This window comes from Balaenoptera acutorostrata, chromosome 18, assembly GCF_949987535.1.
Source record: "Balaenoptera acutorostrata chromosome 18, mBalAcu1.1, whole genome shotgun sequence".
In the NCBI taxonomy this organism is placed as follows: domain Eukaryota; kingdom Metazoa; phylum Chordata; class Mammalia; order Artiodactyla; family Balaenopteridae; genus Balaenoptera; species Balaenoptera acutorostrata.
In genome coordinates, this window is record NC_080081.1 from 10,534,868 (window position 1) to 10,556,505 (window position 21,638).

Here is a 21,638-nt window from a genome sequence, read left to right on the forward strand (position 1 = left end):
GCCCCACCCCCCCCTTTTTTTTTTTGGCTGTGCCACGCAGCTTATGGGATCTCAGTTCCCCGACCGGGGACTGAACCCAGGCCACAGCAGTGAAAGCCCAGAATCCTAACCACTAGGCCATCAGGGAACTTCTCCATTTTTTTTTTTTTTAAAACAAATCCCAAATTAGGTATCGCTTCTTCCATAAAAAAAACTTCCATATCTGTTTCTATAAGTACTCTTTTATAACATAATCACACTTTTAAAATTAACAAGAGCTCCTTAATAGCTTTAATATCCAGTTAGTATTCAAATTTCCTGGATTATCTCATAAATATCTTTTTAGAGCTAATATCTTTGAATCAGGATCCAAATAAGATCTAGCCACTGCATTTGACTGGGTTTTACATCTTTATGATTCTTTTAACTTGTAATGCCCTCTTCTTTTTTTTTTAAGCCAAGGATCTGGTCATTTTCCTGTCTCATTCCTCTACATGCAATGTCCACAAGGTCTTTTAACATCCATATTACATTTCTATTTCTTGTAAACTGCTGATTAGATCTAGAGCCTTGAATAGATTCAGGTTTGACTGGCTGAGGGCGAGGCAAGGATACTTCACAGGTGGGAAGTGTACTTCATACTGTCTCCCTGTCGATGACATTAGGATTCATCATTGGATTCGGATGTTATGAATCTTATCTACCTATTATAAATAACAGTTCTGCATTAACCTAACAAATACAGGCATAGATGACATTTCAACAATAATGGCTGACAAAATTAATGCAACCAAAAAGAAAAAAAAGGAAATGCAACTAAAGATTAACATCGTAACATTTGGATAATCTCAAGCACAGGTGAGTAAAACTATTTTTATCCTGTCTGGTCTTATTCTTTCCCTTGTCATAAACTCTGCTAGTGATACTCAGAGCTGCAAGCAAGCTCACCACTGCACTCAAAGCACAGAGGGAGATTCTTACTCCAGGAATTGAAAACTGCATATTCCATTTATTTTAATATTTCACAATACACAAATACATATCAAGTCACTATTAACAATCGGTTCTAGTTTTTTTTCCTACTGCTTTAAGTTTTCCTTGGATTTTTCTCTAAATTAATAGATGAGATGTTCATATGAAAAACTTACATTTCTAGAGAAAGAAAGGAAACAAATAAAAATCATGATTCAAGGTTCCCAGTCTGTGAAAGATTTCTATCCCAGGTAAGACTTGAGTGGATTTCGAATAAAAAGAGAAAGTTAATTATATTGGAAGTGTTAAGGCAAGAAGATAAGAAAACATAAGACTGCAAAAGTGGTGTGTCAGAGACTATTACTGTTCTACCATCATCCCCTGTCCCCTTTTTCCATTCAACTAGCTGGGCACACGGTTACTTCGGGAAAACAGACATATCCCAGACTCCCTAGAAAAGTACCTAACTTCGGATCACTGCCAAGTCAACAACACTGGCAGGTTCTAGGACTCTTCCTAAAGACATAGAACGTTCCTTTTGGTTCTCTTCTTCCATTCGTCTTACATCCTGGTTCTGGGCCAAGAGATAAAGGGCTACACCCCATGTAGGCCACAAAGGGCTGTTCTTCACAACATGGTGAAGGTGAGAAAGATTCTGACAGGTTCATGTTTTGGGGGAGGAAATCAGGGTATGAAGATGGACAAATGAAGGTTGAGATGCCCATTAGATATCAAAATGTAGGTGTTGAGTAGACTCTTGGATATTTAAATCTATAATTTGAGGGGGATATAGGATTTGATTTTTACCAATACTCTGTGATTTAAAAAATCCACTCATATTCAGACCTAATCTTTTCAGAAATCACACACGCACATTTTTTCAAGGCACACTGGCTATGCTGATCAAGCTACAATTGGTTATATTCCTTAATGTCTGGTTACTAAAAACACCAATGAACACTCAACTGCGGATTTTTAAGAACTAAGAGGAAACCAGAATATATATAAATACCAACCTAGCGTCAAAGTAGAAACAAAGCTCCATGAAATTGCTACACCAAACACATGACAGGTGGCTTGGAGAAGTGCCCAAAGTAGTTCTGATGAATCAAGGAATCTCTAAGAACCATGCCCCAAAAGGCTTTTCATGGTAGGATAAACTCAGGAAATTCAGGATCAACTTTATGAAACTTTTGCCAACCGGAGAACCTAGAAGGTAGGTATCCCAGAAATTCCACGTGCTCAGACACACCAACAGGGTCTAGGCTACCTAGAAGACTATGGGAGTCAGAGTGGGTTATCACCCCACTTTTTCCTCTAATAAAACCCCAACTTCTTGTTCAAGTATTCTCTCACTTTCATGCACTGAAGTACTGAGAAAGATCAAGTGGCAAATTCTTAATTATAAAAATATACATTAAGACCACTTCAAACTAAAAACCTTCTACACAGCCAAGGAAACTACCAACAAAATGAAAAGGTAACCTATTGAATAGAAGAAAACATTTGCAAATCACGTCTGATAAGGGGTTAGTACTCAATATACATAAAGAATTCATACAACCCAATAACAGGAAAAAAACCTGATTTTAAAATGGGCAAAAGATCTAAATAGACACTTTTCCAAAGAAAACACACAGATCGCCAACGGGTACATGAAAAGGTGCTCAACATCACTGATCATCAGGGAAATGTACATCAAAACCACAATGAGATATCGCCTCACACCTGCTAGGATGGCTATTATCAGAAAGACAAGAAATAACAAGTGTTGGCAAGGATGTGAAGAAAAGGGAACCCTTGTGCACTGTTGGTAGGAATGTAAATTGGTGCAGCCATTATGGAAAACAGTATGGAAGTTACTTTAAAAGTTAAAAACAGAACTACCATACGATCCAGCAATTCCACTTCTGGGTATTTATCCGAAGAAAACAAAAACACAAACTTGAAAAGAAACATGCACCCCCATGTTCACTGCAGCGTTATTTACAATAGCCAAGACATGGAAACAACCTAAGTGTCCACTGATGTATGGATGAAGAAATGTGGTATATATATATATGTATGTATATTATATATATACACACACACAGACACACGCAGTGGAATATTATTCAACCATAAAAAAGAATGAAATCTTGGGAATTCCCTGGCAGTCCAGTGGTTAGGACTCCGTGCTTTCACTGCCAAGGGTGCAGGTTCGATCCCTGGTCAAGGAACTAAGATCCTACAAGCTGCACAGCCAAAAAAACCCAAAAAAACAAAAAAGGAATGAAATCTCGCCATTTGTGACAACATGGATGGACTTTGAGGGCATTATGCTAACTGAAATAAGTCAGACAGAGAAAGACAAACACTGTATGATCTCACTTATACGTGAAATCTTTAAAAAAAAAAAAAAAAACAAGCTCATAGATGCAGAAATCAGATTGACGGTTGAGGGGGAGGGGGACATAAACGGTACAAACTTCCAATTATAAATAAGTCGTGGAGATGTAATGTACAGCATGGTGACTATAGATGATAATACTATATTGCTTATTTGACAGTTGCTAAGAGAGTAGATCTTAAAAGTTCTCATTACAAAAAAAAAAAATTCTGTAACTATATATGGTGATGGATGTTAACTAGACTTCCTATGGTGATTTCACAATATATACAAATATCGAATTGTTATATTGTAAACCTTAAACTAATATAGTTGACCCCTGAACAACACAGGTTTGAACTGTAAGGATCCACTTACACTTTTCAATACTAAATATTACAGAACTACAAGATCCAAGGTCAGCTGACTGCAGATACAGAGGAACCACATATACAGAGGGCCTACTTTAAAAGCTATATGTGGATTTTCAATTGCATGGAGGGTCGGCACCCTTAACAACTGTGCTGTTCAAGAGATAATTATGTGTCAATTACACCTCAATGAGGAAAATTTTTAATATATACACACTAATAGATTCTACTATTACTAGTAAAGCAATTTTAGCTAATAAAATGGGACAGAAATATATGAAATACATAAAAATCAGACTACTATAAAGTTTCCTTGGGAGAAGCTCTTACCTTGGTGCTTCCTCTACCACCTTCTGATTTCTTCGCTGAATTGAGCACTCTCTTTCATTGAGCCACAAGGCATTCCCATGTTTATCACCTAAAACCTGAAAGAGCAATAATACCACTTGAAAAATTACAGAGCCATCTCCATAGCATATGTGCCCAATTAACATTTTCTCCATGCAACACCCCTTGGATTTTAACACTCCAACCTCATAAAACATATGTACCTCTCAAATACAGTCTTCTTTTGGTTGACATTAGTGGAGGAAAATTTTATATTTACCACTCCAAAACTCAACTGAACATTTTTATTAAAGACTTGAGGAAAAAATTCTCATCTTACATTTCCAATACACTGGGTAAAATATCAGAATCAATTGTACCAATTTTGTGAGGGACAATGAGTATCAATAAAGGGAATATATTCTAGATTTCGGTGGCACGTAGGAGAGCCACAAGTATTATTACAAACTTCTGTTTGTTGTTAATATTATCATGTCTGTTGATCAGGAAATGCTATTTCATTTACAACCAGTATGTAGTCTGTTACTTATATATGGATATTTTTACTGTGCTTTATTTTTGTTATAAGAAACTGGTAAAAGGTCTGGGGTTAATATATAACATTATGCTTTTTCCCATTTGTAATAATGGGAAATAAACTGGAGTTTTTAATTTTAATAAAAATATATCCCAAATACTGAATGGGACATACTTTTACTTAAAAAAAAAAAAATCACTGTTTATCTGAAATTCAAATTTAACATATATCTTATTAGCTAAATCTGGGAACAGTAAAACATGCTCTTTATTAACGTTTTTGCATAGAATATTTGATCTTCAGAAATAGATTAATCTATTTTCATGATTAAGGAGTAGATGCATATTATTGAATGCACATATTTAAGTTCACAGAGGTAAAAGCTCTTCTAGAAGCCAAAAACAAGGCACTAATTTAAGCTCCAAACAGCTATGCCACCTCTCTGGGCAAGTCACTGTTTTCCCATGCATTAAGATAATATCATCTTAATATTTTATATGGCTGCTGAAAACATCAAATCAAAAGAGATCATGGTTTAACAAGTATAATAAACTATAAAATGAACAGTTAATAAATGACTGCAAGGTTAATTTTTAGGAATAAAACCTACCTAAACCTCAAGAATGCTTCCAAACAAAGGAAAACATTACAGTAATGAAATGCCAGTAAGTTGGAATTTTATTTCTAAGACTCAAAGGTGACTGCATGAAGTACATCTAGAACTATTTTTAAACGTTAAATTTATTCTACCTTCTTTTTTTATTCTAATTGACGTGGAAGTGAAAGTAGACTTAGTCTCCAAGAAATAAAGCCACAATAACCAAGAATTCTTCGAAACATTTTCAACTGTAAAATATTAGATTCAAATATACACAGAATCAGGTTTGTTTTTCCCTGAAGTCTGTGTAACTGTGCCGCGCAGCTTGTGGGATCTTAGTTCCCAGACCAGGGATTGAACCCAGGCCATGGCAGTGAAAGTGCCAAGTCCTAACCACTGGACAACCAGGGAATTCTATTAATCAAATGAAGAGACAAAGTAACCAGAAAACATTATAAATAAAAAGTGCTTGTAAGGGAAGTTAATACTTAAACACATCATGAGTTTTTTAAACTTTTAATATAGCCCTTTACAGATATGCACGTACTGAATACGGAAAGATCTCCCAGATATATTGCTTACTGAAAAAGCTTTATCATAATAGACTGCTCCACATAATGGCAAGCCCTTTAACATCCATGGATCCAGCCCATAAATGCCATCAGTGCCCTGGTTTAAACCACACAGAGCTGTGCTATTCCTATTGCCAGTACACAGTTTCAGCACGAGAAAGAACACAGTATGTGACAGCTCGTGTGAAAAACAATAGTTGATATACATGTATATACTTCACAGACTATGGCAGGATATTCAAAAAACAGTAACAGTGCCTGCTTCCAGGGATAGAAACCAGGGGACTTGGAGACAAGGGTGAAAGAAGGCTTACTTTTCATTGAATACCCTTCATCATGTGCACAAATTATTTAACATTAATTAATTAAAACTGAAGAAAATAAGTAAAAAACCTTCCAAGTGTAGATCAGATATGGGAAACATCTGTGTTGCCTATTTAAGTTACTGGGAGATATTTTCACCTAAGTTTAAAAATATCGGCTAGAATATACGCCATGGTTAATTAAAATAAACTAAAAGCTTATGTAGAAATATAATTATTTAAAACAATTGAACAAACATTTACTGAGTATTAGTAATGTGAAGGACACTGCCTGGTTGCTAGGGACAACAAATGAATAAGATCCAGCCTCTAACCTCAAGGACTTCTGCGTCTATGAGGAAAGTCTGATAGCTAAAGATAAAATGGCATAAGTGGTCTTCGAATAGCACAAATAAGTGCTAGATGGGGAATATAGAGAAGGGAGGGAAACTGATTTTGCCTCTAGGATCTTACAGGAAGGGTAGCCCAAATACCTCCCCTAAATCATAGACTTAAATATCCAACAGTCTACTCAACACCTACATTTTGATATCTAATGGGCATCTCCACCTTCATTGGTCCATCTTCATACCCTGATTTCCTCCCCCAAAACATGCACCTCTCACAGTCTTTCCCTTCTCAGTAAGACAGTCCCATTCTTACAATTCGCCAGGCCAAAAGCCTAAAACTATCTTTGATGCCTTATTTTTTTCTTATACATCACATCCGATCTTTAGAAAATCTGGTCTACCTTCACAAAATATCCAGAATTCAATCACATCTCACCACCTCCACCACACGCTGGCCCAAGGTGCTACCCTCTCCCACTAGAATCATTACAAAACCCTCCAAAGGGATCTCTCAGCTTGAATTTCTGGGTTTCAATCGCTAAGAACCACTGAACACTGTGTGCCGCCCTTTTTCTACCTTGTTGAATAGGGGGATTCGTTGCAGTGTCATACCCTTTTCTCATCATTGTATTTTTGATAAGTGAGTGTCACACTGTCTTTAAATACAGAGATCTTCACATCACAAAAACTGCCCTTGAGAAACCATACACAAAAAGCCTCATCCATACCTGAACCAAGTTTGAATATGAGATTCTGGTTTTGGAAGGAAGGCAGGTATATTCTGCCTATGGAAGGACATGATCATTGGGGGCCACAGAAAGGGCTGTGATAACTAGTATCCAAAAACAGCCCTGAATATAACAAACCATGGTATACACACCCTTGCATAAGCACTTATGGCAATGATTCTAGGCTGGCCAAGTGACTTGCAAAATGCAACAAAAGTGATCCTGTGCCACCTAAACTTTAAAAGGCAGAATGGCCACTTCACATAGCTCTGATACTCAATATAGAAGTCTGGATATCCTGACAGAAATTTCACATGGAGAAGTCATGTGGAAATGCCCCAAGAATGAATAAAGAGAGAAAGAGAGAGGCCCAGCTGTCCCATGTCTTGGCTGACCTCACCTTCAAGTCAATCCTCCAAGGCACTAACACTGGATGTTCCAAACCAGTCAAGCCCCAACGTGACTACTGCCCCAGTGGACAAACACCTAGTGAGGCAAAAGATGTGTCCAGCCGAACCCAATCAACCCACAGAATCATAAGAAATAGTTAAATGTTGTGTAGTTTTTTTATTGTGGCAAAATACAGGTAAAATTTACCATTGTAACCATTTTTAAGTGTACAACTCAGTGGCATTATATAAGTGCATTCACATTGTTGTACAACCTTAAATGTTTCAAATCATTGCATTTTGGGATGGTTAATCACTCAGCAATAGATAACCAAAACACAAAAAATAAACAAGTGGATTTAAAAAGGACACTGGATACAAGATTAATACATAAAATTCAATTGTTGCTACATATAAGCAACAATCAATAGGCAAATGAAATTTAGAAAATAACATTTATAATAGTGTCAAAATTTATCAGACATCCAGGAATAAATCTAATGAAAGATAGATAAAACCTCTACACTCAAAACTACAAAAAAATGCTGAGAGAAATTAAAGATATAAATACATAAAGAGATATTCTAGTTCATGGCTTAGAAAACTCAATATTGTTAAGATGTTAATTCTCCCCAGAATAATCTCTAGATTCAATATAATCCAAATCCCATCTGATGTGGAGGGAGGGTGGGAGTGTAGGTAGAATGTAGAGACAGATTGACAAGACAAAGTCTAAAGGTTACATGGAAACTCAAAGAATCTAAAAAAAGCCAACATTATCTGAAGAAAAACAATGAATTTAGAGCACTTACAGTATCAGATTTTTAGACTTACTATAAAACCAAAACAAGACAGTGACCAAATGTCACTTAATTTACAGCAAATGTACACCACAATAAATGATGCTGGAAAAATTGGGTATGAGAATATAAGAAAATTTACTTTTGACTCCATCTCACACCAAACAAACAAACAAAAAATTCAAAGAGAGTTAACAGGCCTAAATACCAAACCTAAAACAATAAAGCTCCTAACTTGGGTACGCAAATTGGACTTAAACTGGACTTCAACAAAACTGAGAACTTCTATTCCTTGAAAGACATTATTAATAAAGTGAATAGGTAAGTCACAGATGGGGGGAAGATATGCTGTGTGTGTGTGTGTGTGTGTGTGTGTGTGTGTGTGGTGAAGGACTCATAATCAAAATAGATATAGAACCCTGAACACTCAATAATTCTAAAAAATCTAATTTGAAAAAGGGGGGCAAGGGTGAGACTTGAGCAGTCGCTTCACAAAATAAGATATCCAGTTTTGGTCAATCAACTTATAAAAACATGCTCAGCATCAATATTCATCAGGGAAATGCAAATTAAAACAGAGATACTATTACATGTCCAATAAAATGGCTAAACATTAAAAAACTGAGAACACCAAATGTTGGAAAAGATGGCTGAACTGGAAACATTCATATATCATGGGCAGGAGTATATATTATTGATAGAACAACCACAGTATCTATTAGAACTAAACATAACCTGACCATGTAATCCAACAATCCCTCTCCTCAGTATATGCGAAAGTATATATGTTCATAAAAAGACACAGCAGTTTATTCATAATATCAAAAAAATGGAAACAACCTAAAGGTTCACCATCAGAAAAATGGATAAATTGCAGGTTACTCAAATAATGGAACACCACAGAGCAATCTTTGAGCGAATGATAATGCACAGCCTCATGAACCTCAGATACGATGTTGTGTGAAAGAAGCCAGCACAAGCAAGTATGTATCATATGATTCCATTTACATGCAGTTTAAGAACAAACAAAAACAATCTATGGTATGAGATGTCAGAACAGCAGTTAACTTTGGTGGCCAAGGAGAAGGACTGACTGGAAGTGGCATGAAAGAATCTTCTGATACAACAGAAAGGATCCATGTACAGACCTGGATGGTTGTTACACAGTTACATATGTGTATAAATAAATTTTTATTAAACTGTACACGTAGGTGGACTTCACTGTATATGTGATATTTCAATTTAGAATATCTAAAAACAAAAACTAACAAACAAAACAAAATCTGCTAGCCTCAGAAAGAAATACATTATGTTCAATGTTTTAAAAATATAAATGAATTGTATGTTTGCAATTTGTTTTTTCCACTCTGGAAGATTTGAGGATCTACATGAAGATTTCCTAACTAAAAATAATATCTATGTAAAGTGATAATTAAACTTAGAAAACACAATGACAAAATCTAAGACTTTGTTTTATTATGCCCCATCAGAAGTCACAAGGGCAGCAAATAACCTTTAATTTTCTGGAACTCTATCCACACAAAATTAAGAAAAAAATAATAATACTTTCATTTCAATATGATTTCTAATCTGATATTTATATTTTATCAATATCAATTGTTACATATCAATTCATAGCCACAATGTGTAAAATTAGCAAAAGGCATTTCTGACAGAAAAATGAAAATTTCAGTAGACTTCCCTTCTTCATCTGTGTTTTACTTCAGAAAAAAACATTTTATTTTGCTGAAAGCCACACCTCCACAACCACTTTAACAGATGGATTACAATCTTAATCTGAGTAGAAGAAATGATTTATTCATCTCTATCCAATAGCAGAACGCCTGTCACAATAAGCCACACAGACATCTGTGAACCAAAATGATACAAGAGTCCAGGTCAGGCACTTTTCTTTTAAAAATGCCCCAAAGTGGCCCAGTATCAGAAGGGGACTGAGTGCGCCTCTAGGTAGAATATATTTGGCCTGGACGGACATCTTGTGACTATTGCTTTCTGGAGCTGGGCTTCTGTATCATTCCCCATCCAATCAACATTCTGGCACTTTGAAAAAAGGATACCAGACTCCAAAGGGAGGCGATCAACTTATGTACATTCTCTATTTCATACTTATTCGAACATACCGGAGCTTGATTCACAATCACTCTAAATGTAAGAAAGGATGTGTTTCTAATAGGAGTAAGCAATATTATTTTAAAGTTATAATAATTCAAAAGCATCTTAAAATGTACCAACCTGGACTTCTATATGACGAGGGTTATCAATAAATTTTTCTATTAGTAGCCTATCATCACCAAAACTAGAAGCAGCTTCTTGAGATGAAAATCTAAAACCATCCCTGTAAAGAAAAACGGAACAGTCAAACGAACACAAAACAAATACAGCCCTCGATATAAATGAAAACTAATTAAAGGTTTATTTGTGCTTACCTCTGAACAAAGCAGAGAAAAATTCACTTAATATACAAATAACTCAATTAATTTTGGTTGAACAACTCTTCTACTCACTAGCTCTGTGACTCTGGGTGAATGCTTTAACTTCCCTGATCCTAGATTTTTATAGAAACAGGAACACCAATACTTATTTCACCAACTGTTAAAAATGAGGTATTTTTAATAAACCATACAAATCATATAAAATTTCATTTCTTTGACTTTACTATACCTTAATTCCACTAATAAAAATATATAAAAATGCATATCCATTTGACTCAGAAGTCAGAAGATGCACACAAAAATGTGAAGGACCTAGACAACTGTACAACTGGGGCAAAGCCACAGCAAATACACTCAGTAAGAATACAAAAGGAAGGTCCTCAAGAAGACTCCGATATTTTAAATACACAACTTTAAAAGCAATGACCTCCCACACATCCATACAGATCATCACAATTTTATCTTCTTTAAAATTGTTCAAAAATAATAATTTTAAAAGTTCAATTTTTTAAATAAAAATATGAATTTAATTATTGCTTTGTATATTTTATTTCCAAACTATAACTTAAACATTATCATTATTAAAATATGCTTACTAAAGTCATACACTTTGAAATGAGTTCACTCAGTCTATTAAAAACTCAAACTTGCTTACCTAACACTAACTAGGTTATGTTATATTCCATTCATTGATATACTCAAGAGTATAAAATTTAATGCCTTTTATATGTAATTAGTAGTTTCTTAATCTTCAGATCAAATACCTGTATTTAATGTTTAACATTAAAATTCTTTTAATCCTTTCATTTGCAAACACTCCATCTGGCAATATTAGAAATAACTATCTCATTTGTTTGTGTGCTTGGAAAATACAACATTGCAAGTAAACACAGACTAGAAGGATAAATTTGAAAACATATTGCAAAAATTTCTATTTCTCAGCATTCTCAGAGAAAAGGTATCACGTTTTCTCAGTCCTCCATTACTCCCTTGATTTTAGGGAATCGAGTTCAGATCTCAGACTACAAACCTCGAAGAAACGAAAGCACAATGAACCATTGTTTTCAATACCATATAACCAACTTTTTATTAGGTGGGATACAATGATTCACAAGGAAAAAACATAGTACTTTCCAGGTTGTCTCTGCTCTAATGATTTTAAAGTTTTCATTCTGCATTTAAATCAAAAATACCAAAAATTTAAAAAATCAAAGTCACCCAAATAAATTATCAGGTTTGAAAGCATTACCAACATGTTTTGGAGCTCATGGAAAACTGCATTTAGATCATTTGTAGCACCCAGTAATACATTCATTCAATAAATACTTACTACTCATGAAACTATGTGCCTGGTGCATATATATATGTGATGGAAATACAAAATTAAAACAGAAACTGCCCTCACAACACCTAAAGTCTAGTGGGGTTACTCCAAAATGTAGACATGATCAATTTTCCATTTATGCCATAACATTTCATTTAAATTGGGATAAGGCAGCAATTCCACTACTGGCATATACCCTGAGAAAACCGTAATTCAAAAAGAGTCATGTACCACAATGTTCACTGCAGCTCTATTTACAATAGCCAGGACATGGAAGCAACCTAAGTGTCCATCGACAGATGAATGGATAAAGAAGACATGGCACATATATATACAATGGAATATTACTCAGCCATAAAAAGAAACGAAAAAAACAAATACCATATGCTAACACATATATATGGAATCTAAAAAAAAAAAATGGTTCTGAAGAATCTAGGGGTAGGACAGGAATAAAGATGCAGACGTAGAGAATGGACTTGAGGACACGGGGAGGGGGAAGGGTAAACTGGGACGAAGTGAGAGAGTGGCATGGACATATATACACTACCAAATGTAAAATAGATAGCTAGTGGGAAGCAGCCGCATGGCACAGGGAGATCAGCTCGGTGCTTTGTGTCCACCTAGAGGGGTGGGATAGGGAGGGTGGGAGGGAGACGCAAGAGGGAGGGGATATGGGGATGTATGTATATGTATAGCTGATTCACTTTGTTATACAGCAGAAACTAACAAACCATTGTAAAGCAATTATACTCTAAAAAAGATGATAAATAAATAAATAGATAGATAGATAGATAGATAGATAGATAGATAGATAGATAGATAGATAGGGATAAGGAAAAGAAAGCCAGAGATTATTATGAAAATATGAGTCTATTTTCAACAACCTCCATGACTCTTACCCTAATTTATTATACAATACAACAAACACTATACTTTTAAAAATCTTTCAGATGTTCTAAAGATTCTAAGATAAGTATAGATGCTACTTCCCTGAAGATGTTACAAGAGGGACACACTCCTTAAGATACAAGAATAAAGCAAAATTATAAAGCAGAAACTTTATAACACACCATTGTAAAGCAATTATACTCCAAGAGATGTTAAAAAAAAAAAAAGAATAAAGCAATTAATGGCTACTAAGTTTTCCATCTGAAGAATGTTAAAATTTTTGTGGATTATGTACAAAAATTTCTTCCTCAAGGGAGGAAGGAGTAAATGCAGTGCAGCACGATATTAACAGTTGGTGACACCAGAAGACAAATATCTGGGTGTTTTCTGGACTGTTCTCTCAATTTTTCCAAAGCTTTGATTTTTTCCAAATTAACAGAGGATAGACAGCAAATTTTTTAAATGAGGGTCCTGTATCATTATATCAAATAATGTTATACTTTTGTTAATTTCAACAAAGTTTTAGAGATGGCTTATTTATCAAGTTGAAAAGAGTAATTTTAGGTAGAAAATTGTTTATGTATGTATTTTTACTAATTATATGAAAATATTTTGAAACAATGTGACACTTACTGACCAAGAAAGGGTTAACTTATTTACCAAAGATGCCCAATATATGAATAGATACAGCGATTTCCGAAAACACTGAATTCTAAATTAAAATCCATTGGTTAAAAGCAGCATAGCAAATCTCATTGCCAAGAAACTGAAGAGTAATCCTACCATAAAAGAATATGTTACTGAGAGTAGCCCTGGAGAAATGACTGATAAATATGAGATCCTAAGAACAATAATGAAAAGTAAGTGCTAAGGCTTTCAGTGAAATGGCTATATAAGTGCCATATAAAAGGGGAAAACACTGATAAAAAAAAATTAGAGTTCACAAAATACACATCTCTTATAAAACCATTAAGTTGTGTTTAACATCTTTATTATCTCATTCTTTACTATAAATAGACTGTAGCAGACTGTCTTTTCCAAACATGGCCACAACAGCATCTCCCATTCCATATGCTCTTCTAAGAAACTTGCCACTCCTTCACAAGGAAGTGAAGTCTAATGCCCCTCCCCTTGAATTCAGGTAGAATTTGTGCTCACTGGTAATCAACAAAATATGGTGAAGGCAAGCTGTGTGACTTCTGAGACTGGATCATGAAAAGTGATACAGCTTCCACTTGGATTTGAAACAAATACTCTTGGACCCCTGGGTCACTATGTAAGAAGTCTAAAGTCACCATCCCGTGAGGAAGCCCAACCAACCCATGCAGATGTCCACTAATTCACAGGGGTTACAAATAAAGCACAAGAGGTAGCTTCAACACCTGAACTTCAAAAGTCAAATAAGACGAATTATGTGGTAAAAATGGGGCTAAGTATGCCTCCTACCCTTATGCCTGCTTCCACCCACACACAACAACTAGCCAGCCCAACTTCAAACATTTCACATAGTCAACCAATGCTCTGCAAGTCTCCACTACCAAAAGGAACCATGCCAGGCAGAGTTCCAGAGAGAGGTTAAGAAGCAGACCATTCTTCAATTAAGCATTCTTCAATTCTGAAGATAAACGCCCTCACTCTGACCTTAACTTCTCAGCATTTCCCAAGAAATTTTCAAGTAAATTAGTGTTGCAGCATATCCATTTAATTCTTATAAATCAACACTAAGCCCAAAGAGAGAATAAGAGCAAACAAATAAGATAACTTAAAAAGGGCCTGCAAGTCATCCTCAAGTACTCAAACTCTATATCCAATCACTCAGAAAATCCTGTTGCCTCTACTTTCAGAATTAAACTCTTTCTTACCACTTCCACCATTACACTGGTGGAAGCCACCATCACCATTATTTTGCGTGGATTATTTCAACAGCCTCCCAACTGGTTTCCCTGATTCCAGAGTTCATGATTCTGCCCCCTGTTAAGTCTATTGCCAAGAGAGTAACCAGAGTGATCCTGTTAAAACTTAAGTCACAAAATCTCGACAATTGGTAAATCTGGATACATATATAGAAGTTCATTGTATTCTTCTACATCTTTGTACATTTGAAAAATTTTTATAATTCAAAACATGTAAATAATGTTAGGAGTTTGTTGAAGTTCCATGATTGTGACTTCTCTACTGAAACCCTCCAGTAGCCCCCCATCTCACTAAGAATGGCCTACAAGGTCCTAGACAATCGGCTCCCCATCTCCTTCTACTCCTCCCCCTGCCCCCACCAGCTGGCCAGCCCTGGATCTCTCCAGACACGCTACTGCGTCACTGCCTCCACACTTGCTCTTCCCTTGCCTGGATCCTAATCCCCGCACTCTTCCCTCCTCGCTCAAATGTGCCTTCTCAGTGAGGACAGCCCTGATAATCCTGTTTAGAATGGGAATTCCCTCTAGCACTCCCCATGTCTCTTCCTTTCCTCCTTTACTTTTCTTATACTGCTTATCACCTTCCACAATAGGATATGATTTACTTTGATCTTGTTCATTGTTTGTCTCTTCCTACCAGAATGGGTTTCTGAACCTTGTTTATGTCGTGGATGCCTTTGGCAGCCTCATGCAGCATAGGAACCTCTTGTCAAAATAAGGTTCCAAGTGTTTTAAAATGTAGAAAAGAATATGCATAGGATTGCATAAGAAACAAAATATACTGAAATACAGGTATCAAAATGTTTTTTAAAAACAAATTTGGGATATCATGCACTTGGTTCTTTATTCGTTAATAAGCTCCAACAACAAGTCTCACAATCACTGTAACTTAGAGATACCTGCAACAATGTAATGTGATAATATAAGGGATCTCCTAAAGGGTGAAAAGTCCCACAGATACTACTACTATCGTAGCTTGTCTATATTGGAGGAAACACTAAATTCCAGTTACAGGCTAGTGAAAGAAATATGTACTTTTTTTCCTTATCCAGGTGCACGAACGTCCCTGAACTTTATGGGTCTGTGAATTCAAAGGTTAAGAACTCCTGATCCAGTTATATACTGGATATAGAGGAACAGAGAGAGAGAACTGCATAGAGGAGTGGATTATTTTGTCTGTTTCTGTTCATTGCTGTATTCCTGGAACCTTACTAAAACACTGCCTGTCATACAGGAGGCTCTCAGTATCAAATATCTCAATAACAAGTATCACCAATCCATGCAATGAGTTTATTTATGCTGGGTAAGTGTAAGATGGGAGAGGAGAATCTGACGTTACCTCAGTCAGTATCTGGTATCAGTGCCACACTGAACGTGAGAGTGGGGCTGAAAGGTCTGTATTGGGCACATATTATCACCCCACCTCTAACACACAACCAAAGAAACAATGGTGTCCTGAGACAACTGTCTTCGAGAGTTAAAACTATCTGTACAAGTCTGCAGTGTGGTGTCTTCCCCTCAGATTTTAAAGGGTAATATATTGCCTCTAGGAGATTTTTACCTTGTATGTTCACTTTAAAACCTAATTTCTGAATTAGATTTGTACTGGATGACTTTCACACCAACTCCAGATTTCTCTCTTTCAGAGATTTCAGGGAATAGGAAGAAAGGGAAAAGAAAGGGAGAAAACAGCACTAACCATTTGGAAGATCAAATTACTTTTGGGTAGAGAAAGGGCAGGAAAGGCAACATTAATGATAACAATTCAGTGATTTTTTAAATTCCCCTCCTTCAAAAAATGACATAAATCTCTCCTGCTGCCAAACCTTGAAGTATGTGATACAAATCTGAATAGAGTCCCTTGAAACCTGCTTGTACTAGGCAGTTGTTCAAAAAAATTATTTTCTAATCCCCATGATGTTACCAATACATTAGGTTTTTAAATTTTTGTTTTAAAAGTTTCTTTTGATTTCTGAAACTACTACTAAGAAAGTGTTCTAAATTCATAACAGAGTACACTGCATATAAAGGACATACAATAATTTCAAATTCAAAATGAAATATATTTCACACTATAAGTTATAATAGTAGTTCACTATTTTTATAGACAAAGGGAAGCAAATGCATACTAATACATAAACAGATAAAATTATGACTGCTTTCAAATATATACAGTTCAAATCTTTGATCACATTCAGAATTACATAGCCAAACGTTAGTAATTTTTGCCTAGAAGACAAAATCATGACTATAATTTTTAAAAATACACTGTAAAAAAAAGATAATCCTTTATTAATGTTTAAGAAAGTAAAAACCTTTCGATAATAGGATAATCATCATCAAAATATAAATAAGAAACTTTTCTGCATAATTTCAATTTTTCCCATCTAGAAGAGTAAAAATTAGATGATTATTATAACTATTCCATTATGCTTTTGATATCTGTTTACTTGTCAGTTTAATAAAACTCTAGTAACTGCAATTTTCATCAAAAGTATATTTTGGACAGAATCTCACCTGGTCTCTTCATCATCCCAAGCGATTCGCATGCCTTTCCCACCACCACCTGCTGAGGCCTTGATCATGACAGGGTAGCCTAACAGCAGGGAAGAATTAGACAGAAGTTCAGACTTTGATCATTTGGATGCATGAACATGACAACTGACCACATGTTCAATAACACAGAAGACAATAACTAATTTATTTAAAAGTTCCTTTTCTTTAGAGTCAGGAAAATAACATCAGTGTAATAATCCTACATATATTTTTTAAATGAGTGTGATCATTTTAAAAGAAAAAGACTATTTGTATCAGTAAATATAACATTTTCCCCAATAATGAAATAAAAAGCTAAGAAAACATAATTTGACAGTGGATTCCAAAAACGGAAATAGATACAGTGTTAATTAACCAAGGATATAAGAAACAACTTTTATAGCATTAAGGAAACACACACACACGCATGCACACACACACCCACAGGCACACACGCATTCTTTTGATTCCCCAAAACTGCTGTTTGCATACATAACAAATTAAATTCCCTTTTTTTCAAAAGTAATGGTTTACAGGTACTTGAGGTATTTTCATCTGAAAAATCACAGGGAACCCTGCAGCTTTTATCTGCAAGAACTGACATGATGGCTTTGGGAAAAATCAAGCCATGGCTGGTATATTATAACTGGAGCAGAAGATGCAGAGCTCGCTGGTATCAGCGGAGAAGCTACGGCACTACTCCACTCAGTCAACAGGCAGTGAAATACCTAGACTTAGGGAATATTATGAAAATACAAAGTCAGGCCCAAAACAAAGGACATTTCCAGCCAAAGTTTTATAAGAGAAAATTAATAAAATTGTTGTTAGTAAAGAGGATTGCGTATTTAGAGTAGTTATTATAAAGTAAAATTTCTGACAGTATGAGTCATCCACAATGATTTATCAAGAAAAGCTGTGAAGTCTCTTTGTTTAGAGGGTCTCCGACAATACGGTGGAGATACTCATGTCTGAGACCACTTGTTTATGATCTTTTCTGAGGAAAGAAGAGGTCAGTGAGCCCTTAAAGGACTCTTCTTGGCCTGTGATGCTCTAATAGCACTACACTCTAGCTATAGGATCTTCCCGAAAAGGGAAGACAGGGCCAAATGTCACAGACCTTTGACCCCTAAACCACAAAACATCACTCTTAACTTCAACTTAGTTAAAATGGCACTTGCTTCCTAAGTGATTCATAAGTAATTAAATTTTTAAAATTCTGATGTTGGTTACATTTATGTGAGACAGACTTATGTGGGACAGCATTTTAAAAGCAATACTAAGTGCAGTAAGAACAAGAAAGATGAACATAGTATTTTCACACTGGGAGCCTTATAATCTAGGAAGAAAGAGGGAAAGTACCCAAATAATTCTCTCAATGGGAATTCAGAAAAGAATCACAGGAAGGTAAGAGAAAAGGGATTAAGAAAAGCATATTATAGATAGGGCCATTTATATAAGGCTATGAAGGATGAGCAGGATATGAACATGTTAGGCAGGAATAGCAGAAACAGGTGGGGGAAGCACAGGACAGGTTTAAGAAAGGACTGAAACAATCTGAAGTACACAGAGTATCTGCAGGATGGCAGAGGAAAAGAGAACTGAAAACATAAACTGGGAGCACATTACGCTACACACTCCTGCGTGCTACAGGTCCTGCTTGAGAGTAATAAGAACGATGTTTGTCTTGTTCAGTGCTGCAGCCTCACAATGAGTATCACATAAAGGAATTAGACTGAGATCAGTAAAGAAGAATTAGCTTGTTTTTGAGCAGTGAAGAAACAATATCTAAAAATTAGAAACCAGCATGCCTGAGAAATCCTTTTAAAAACAACTTAAGGTCTTTTTTATCCCCAAAAAACATGTCATCAATTCACCATCAAAAACTATCCATGTGAACAGGAAACCACGAGAGGTATGATATCCACATCCCATATCTCTACTATTTTCAGTTCCCACTGAGGATTAGGAAATTTGCAGTTATTCTGATTCCAGTATTAATCTCATCTTAGTCATTTATTCATCTATGGACCCTGGACTATATAGGGATTTGTAAGGTTCAAAATAAGATTGGGAAATTGTCCTTGGTAACAAGGAACTAGGATGGCAAAACAAAACACATAAAATAATTTGTCAACGAGAAACTATTGTATGTTCAGAAAAGGTGAGAAATTGTCAGGCAACAGGGCAATATATAATAAGACAATTGCAATATGGTCCCTCCAAAGGAGGCAATGCAGCGTTAGACCTGTGAATACATATAACCCAGAAGAGAAGACTCCCTGACAAAAATTTAACAAGCCAAATATTAAACAACTGGGAGAGAGGGAGAAACTGGTAGAATTTAGGGACATTACAGTCACAAACTCAATATAATTTTTGAGCTATAATTGAAAATAATATAATAGTAAGGTATTCTACTCAATTTCTTATGCCAAGTAAGTCATTAAATTTCAGACAGTACATATTTTTATGCTGTCACCATGCCATGGAGAAATGAGATCTAGCTATTTGGAAAGCAGGGAAAAGAATATTCCACACAGATGATATTAAATAATATCAAAAAGCCCAGTCTGTCATCCCTACTTTCTTATTGTGCCTGTGGCTCTAACTAGGGTAAGCCATGGGGTGCCAGGAACTGGACAAAAAAGGGAAAAAAAAGATTCAGTCAAAAGTTGACATGCCCGGAAAAATCAGAAATGATCAAGTTGATGGCTATTGCTTCCTCTCTTTTCCCAGCCTGGGTATGAAATATCCACTAATGTTCTCTCACATTTTTTTTTTTAATCCATTGGAGGACTTACTCCTCTGTTCAACTTTTGTCTAGAACACATTTCTTTAATTTTATATTCTTCAGTTGACATATGTTTGAAACAGAACAACCTTCCTTATCATAACAAAACAAAATGCTTCAAGGTTTTAAAAGGAGACGAAACTCCTGGTATGATAAGATGGCTTAAAAAAAAAAACAAAAAAAAACCCCTCAGGTCCTAGTGCTGTTCACAGATATTTCCTCACCTTTACCATCCTCTCACTGAATGCCTACTCCCCATTACCTGACCTCCCCTCCCAGATCCAGAGATACATGCCCCACTCCTTCTAACACCCCAACTCCAACATGCACAAAGTCTCCATTCCTTATTTCCCTTCTGCATGATGCTTCCAAAAAGATATCTACTAAGTACTATGTGAGAAAAATGTTAATTTTTTTTTAAAAAAACAGAAACTTAGTACCAAAGTACTAAAAGGTTTCTATTCCTACTTTTCTGTACTCAACCTTAAAGGAAGGGCAGGTTTAACTGCAGGACAAGATAACTTCTCTGGTTTCCTTTCCTCCCAGCAATCAGTATGTCTTACTTTCGACCATAAGCAGCAATCCTCTTTCTAACTCTAACATCAAATTTTCATTCATCAACTCAAAAATATTCACTGAATAAATACTTTGTGCCAAACACTGATCTGGCTCCAGGGGATACAAAGATGAACAATTCAGAAAATTATCTGCTCTTGTGGCACTTACTATATTTGGTATCTAGTAGAGAACTATATATAAATATACATGCACCTAAGTGTATGTGTGTGTGTGAAACACATTAAGTGGTGATAGTTGCTACAATAAAAACAACAGAGGGATGTGATTCAGAGTGATTAATGTTACTTTTCCCTGAAAAGGCTTCTCTGAGAAAACTGATATTTAAACTGAGACTTAAATTGACAAGCTAGAGCAAGTCCTCTGAAAAATCAATGAGGGTGGGCTTCCCTGGTGGCGCAGTGGTTGGGAATCTGCCTGCTAATGCGGGGGACGCGGGTTCGGGCCCTGGTCTGGGAAGATCCCACATGCCGAGGAGCGGCTGGGCCCGTGAGCCACAACTGCTGAGCCTGCGCGTCTGGGGCTTGTGCTCCGCAGCAAGAGGGGCCGCGATGGTGAGAGGCCCGCGCACCGCGATGAAGAGTGGCCCCCGCTTGCCGCAACTGGAGAGAGCCCTTGCACAGAAACAAAGATCCAACACAGCCAAAAATAAATAAATAAATAAATAAATAATAAAAATAAAGGAATTCCTTTAAAAAAAAAAAAATTAATGAGGGCAGAATATTCCTGACAGAAGGAACAAGGTGGAAAGGTTATATAGGAGAGGACATTGACCTAATGTAGTCCTAATTTTTTAAGATCACTTTGGCTGCTCTGCAAGGTATGAAATTAAAAAGGGCGAAGATGGGAGAAAGGAGACTG

The 21,638-nt window shown here is 35.9% G+C and overlaps 1 protein-coding gene across 3 annotated transcripts in view; it reads right to left on the bottom strand.

The window, feature by feature from the left end:
• PCCA (propionyl-CoA carboxylase subunit alpha) overlaps positions 1–21,638 on the bottom strand; it is a 367,760-nt gene that overhangs the window by 222,338 nt on the left and 123,784 nt on the right. For all 3 annotated transcript variants that reach the window (XM_057532677.1, XM_057532678.1, XM_007196809.3), the window contains exons 9-11: positions 17,393–17,471; positions 10,548–10,650; positions 4,021–4,115 (exon numbers count right to left, since the gene is read on the bottom strand). In XM_057532677.1, coding sequence (XP_057388660.1) covers positions 4,021–4,115; positions 10,548–10,650; positions 17,393–17,471 — 277 coding nt within the window. The remainder of the gene's footprint in view (positions 1–4,020; positions 4,116–10,547; positions 10,651–17,392; positions 17,472–21,638) is intronic.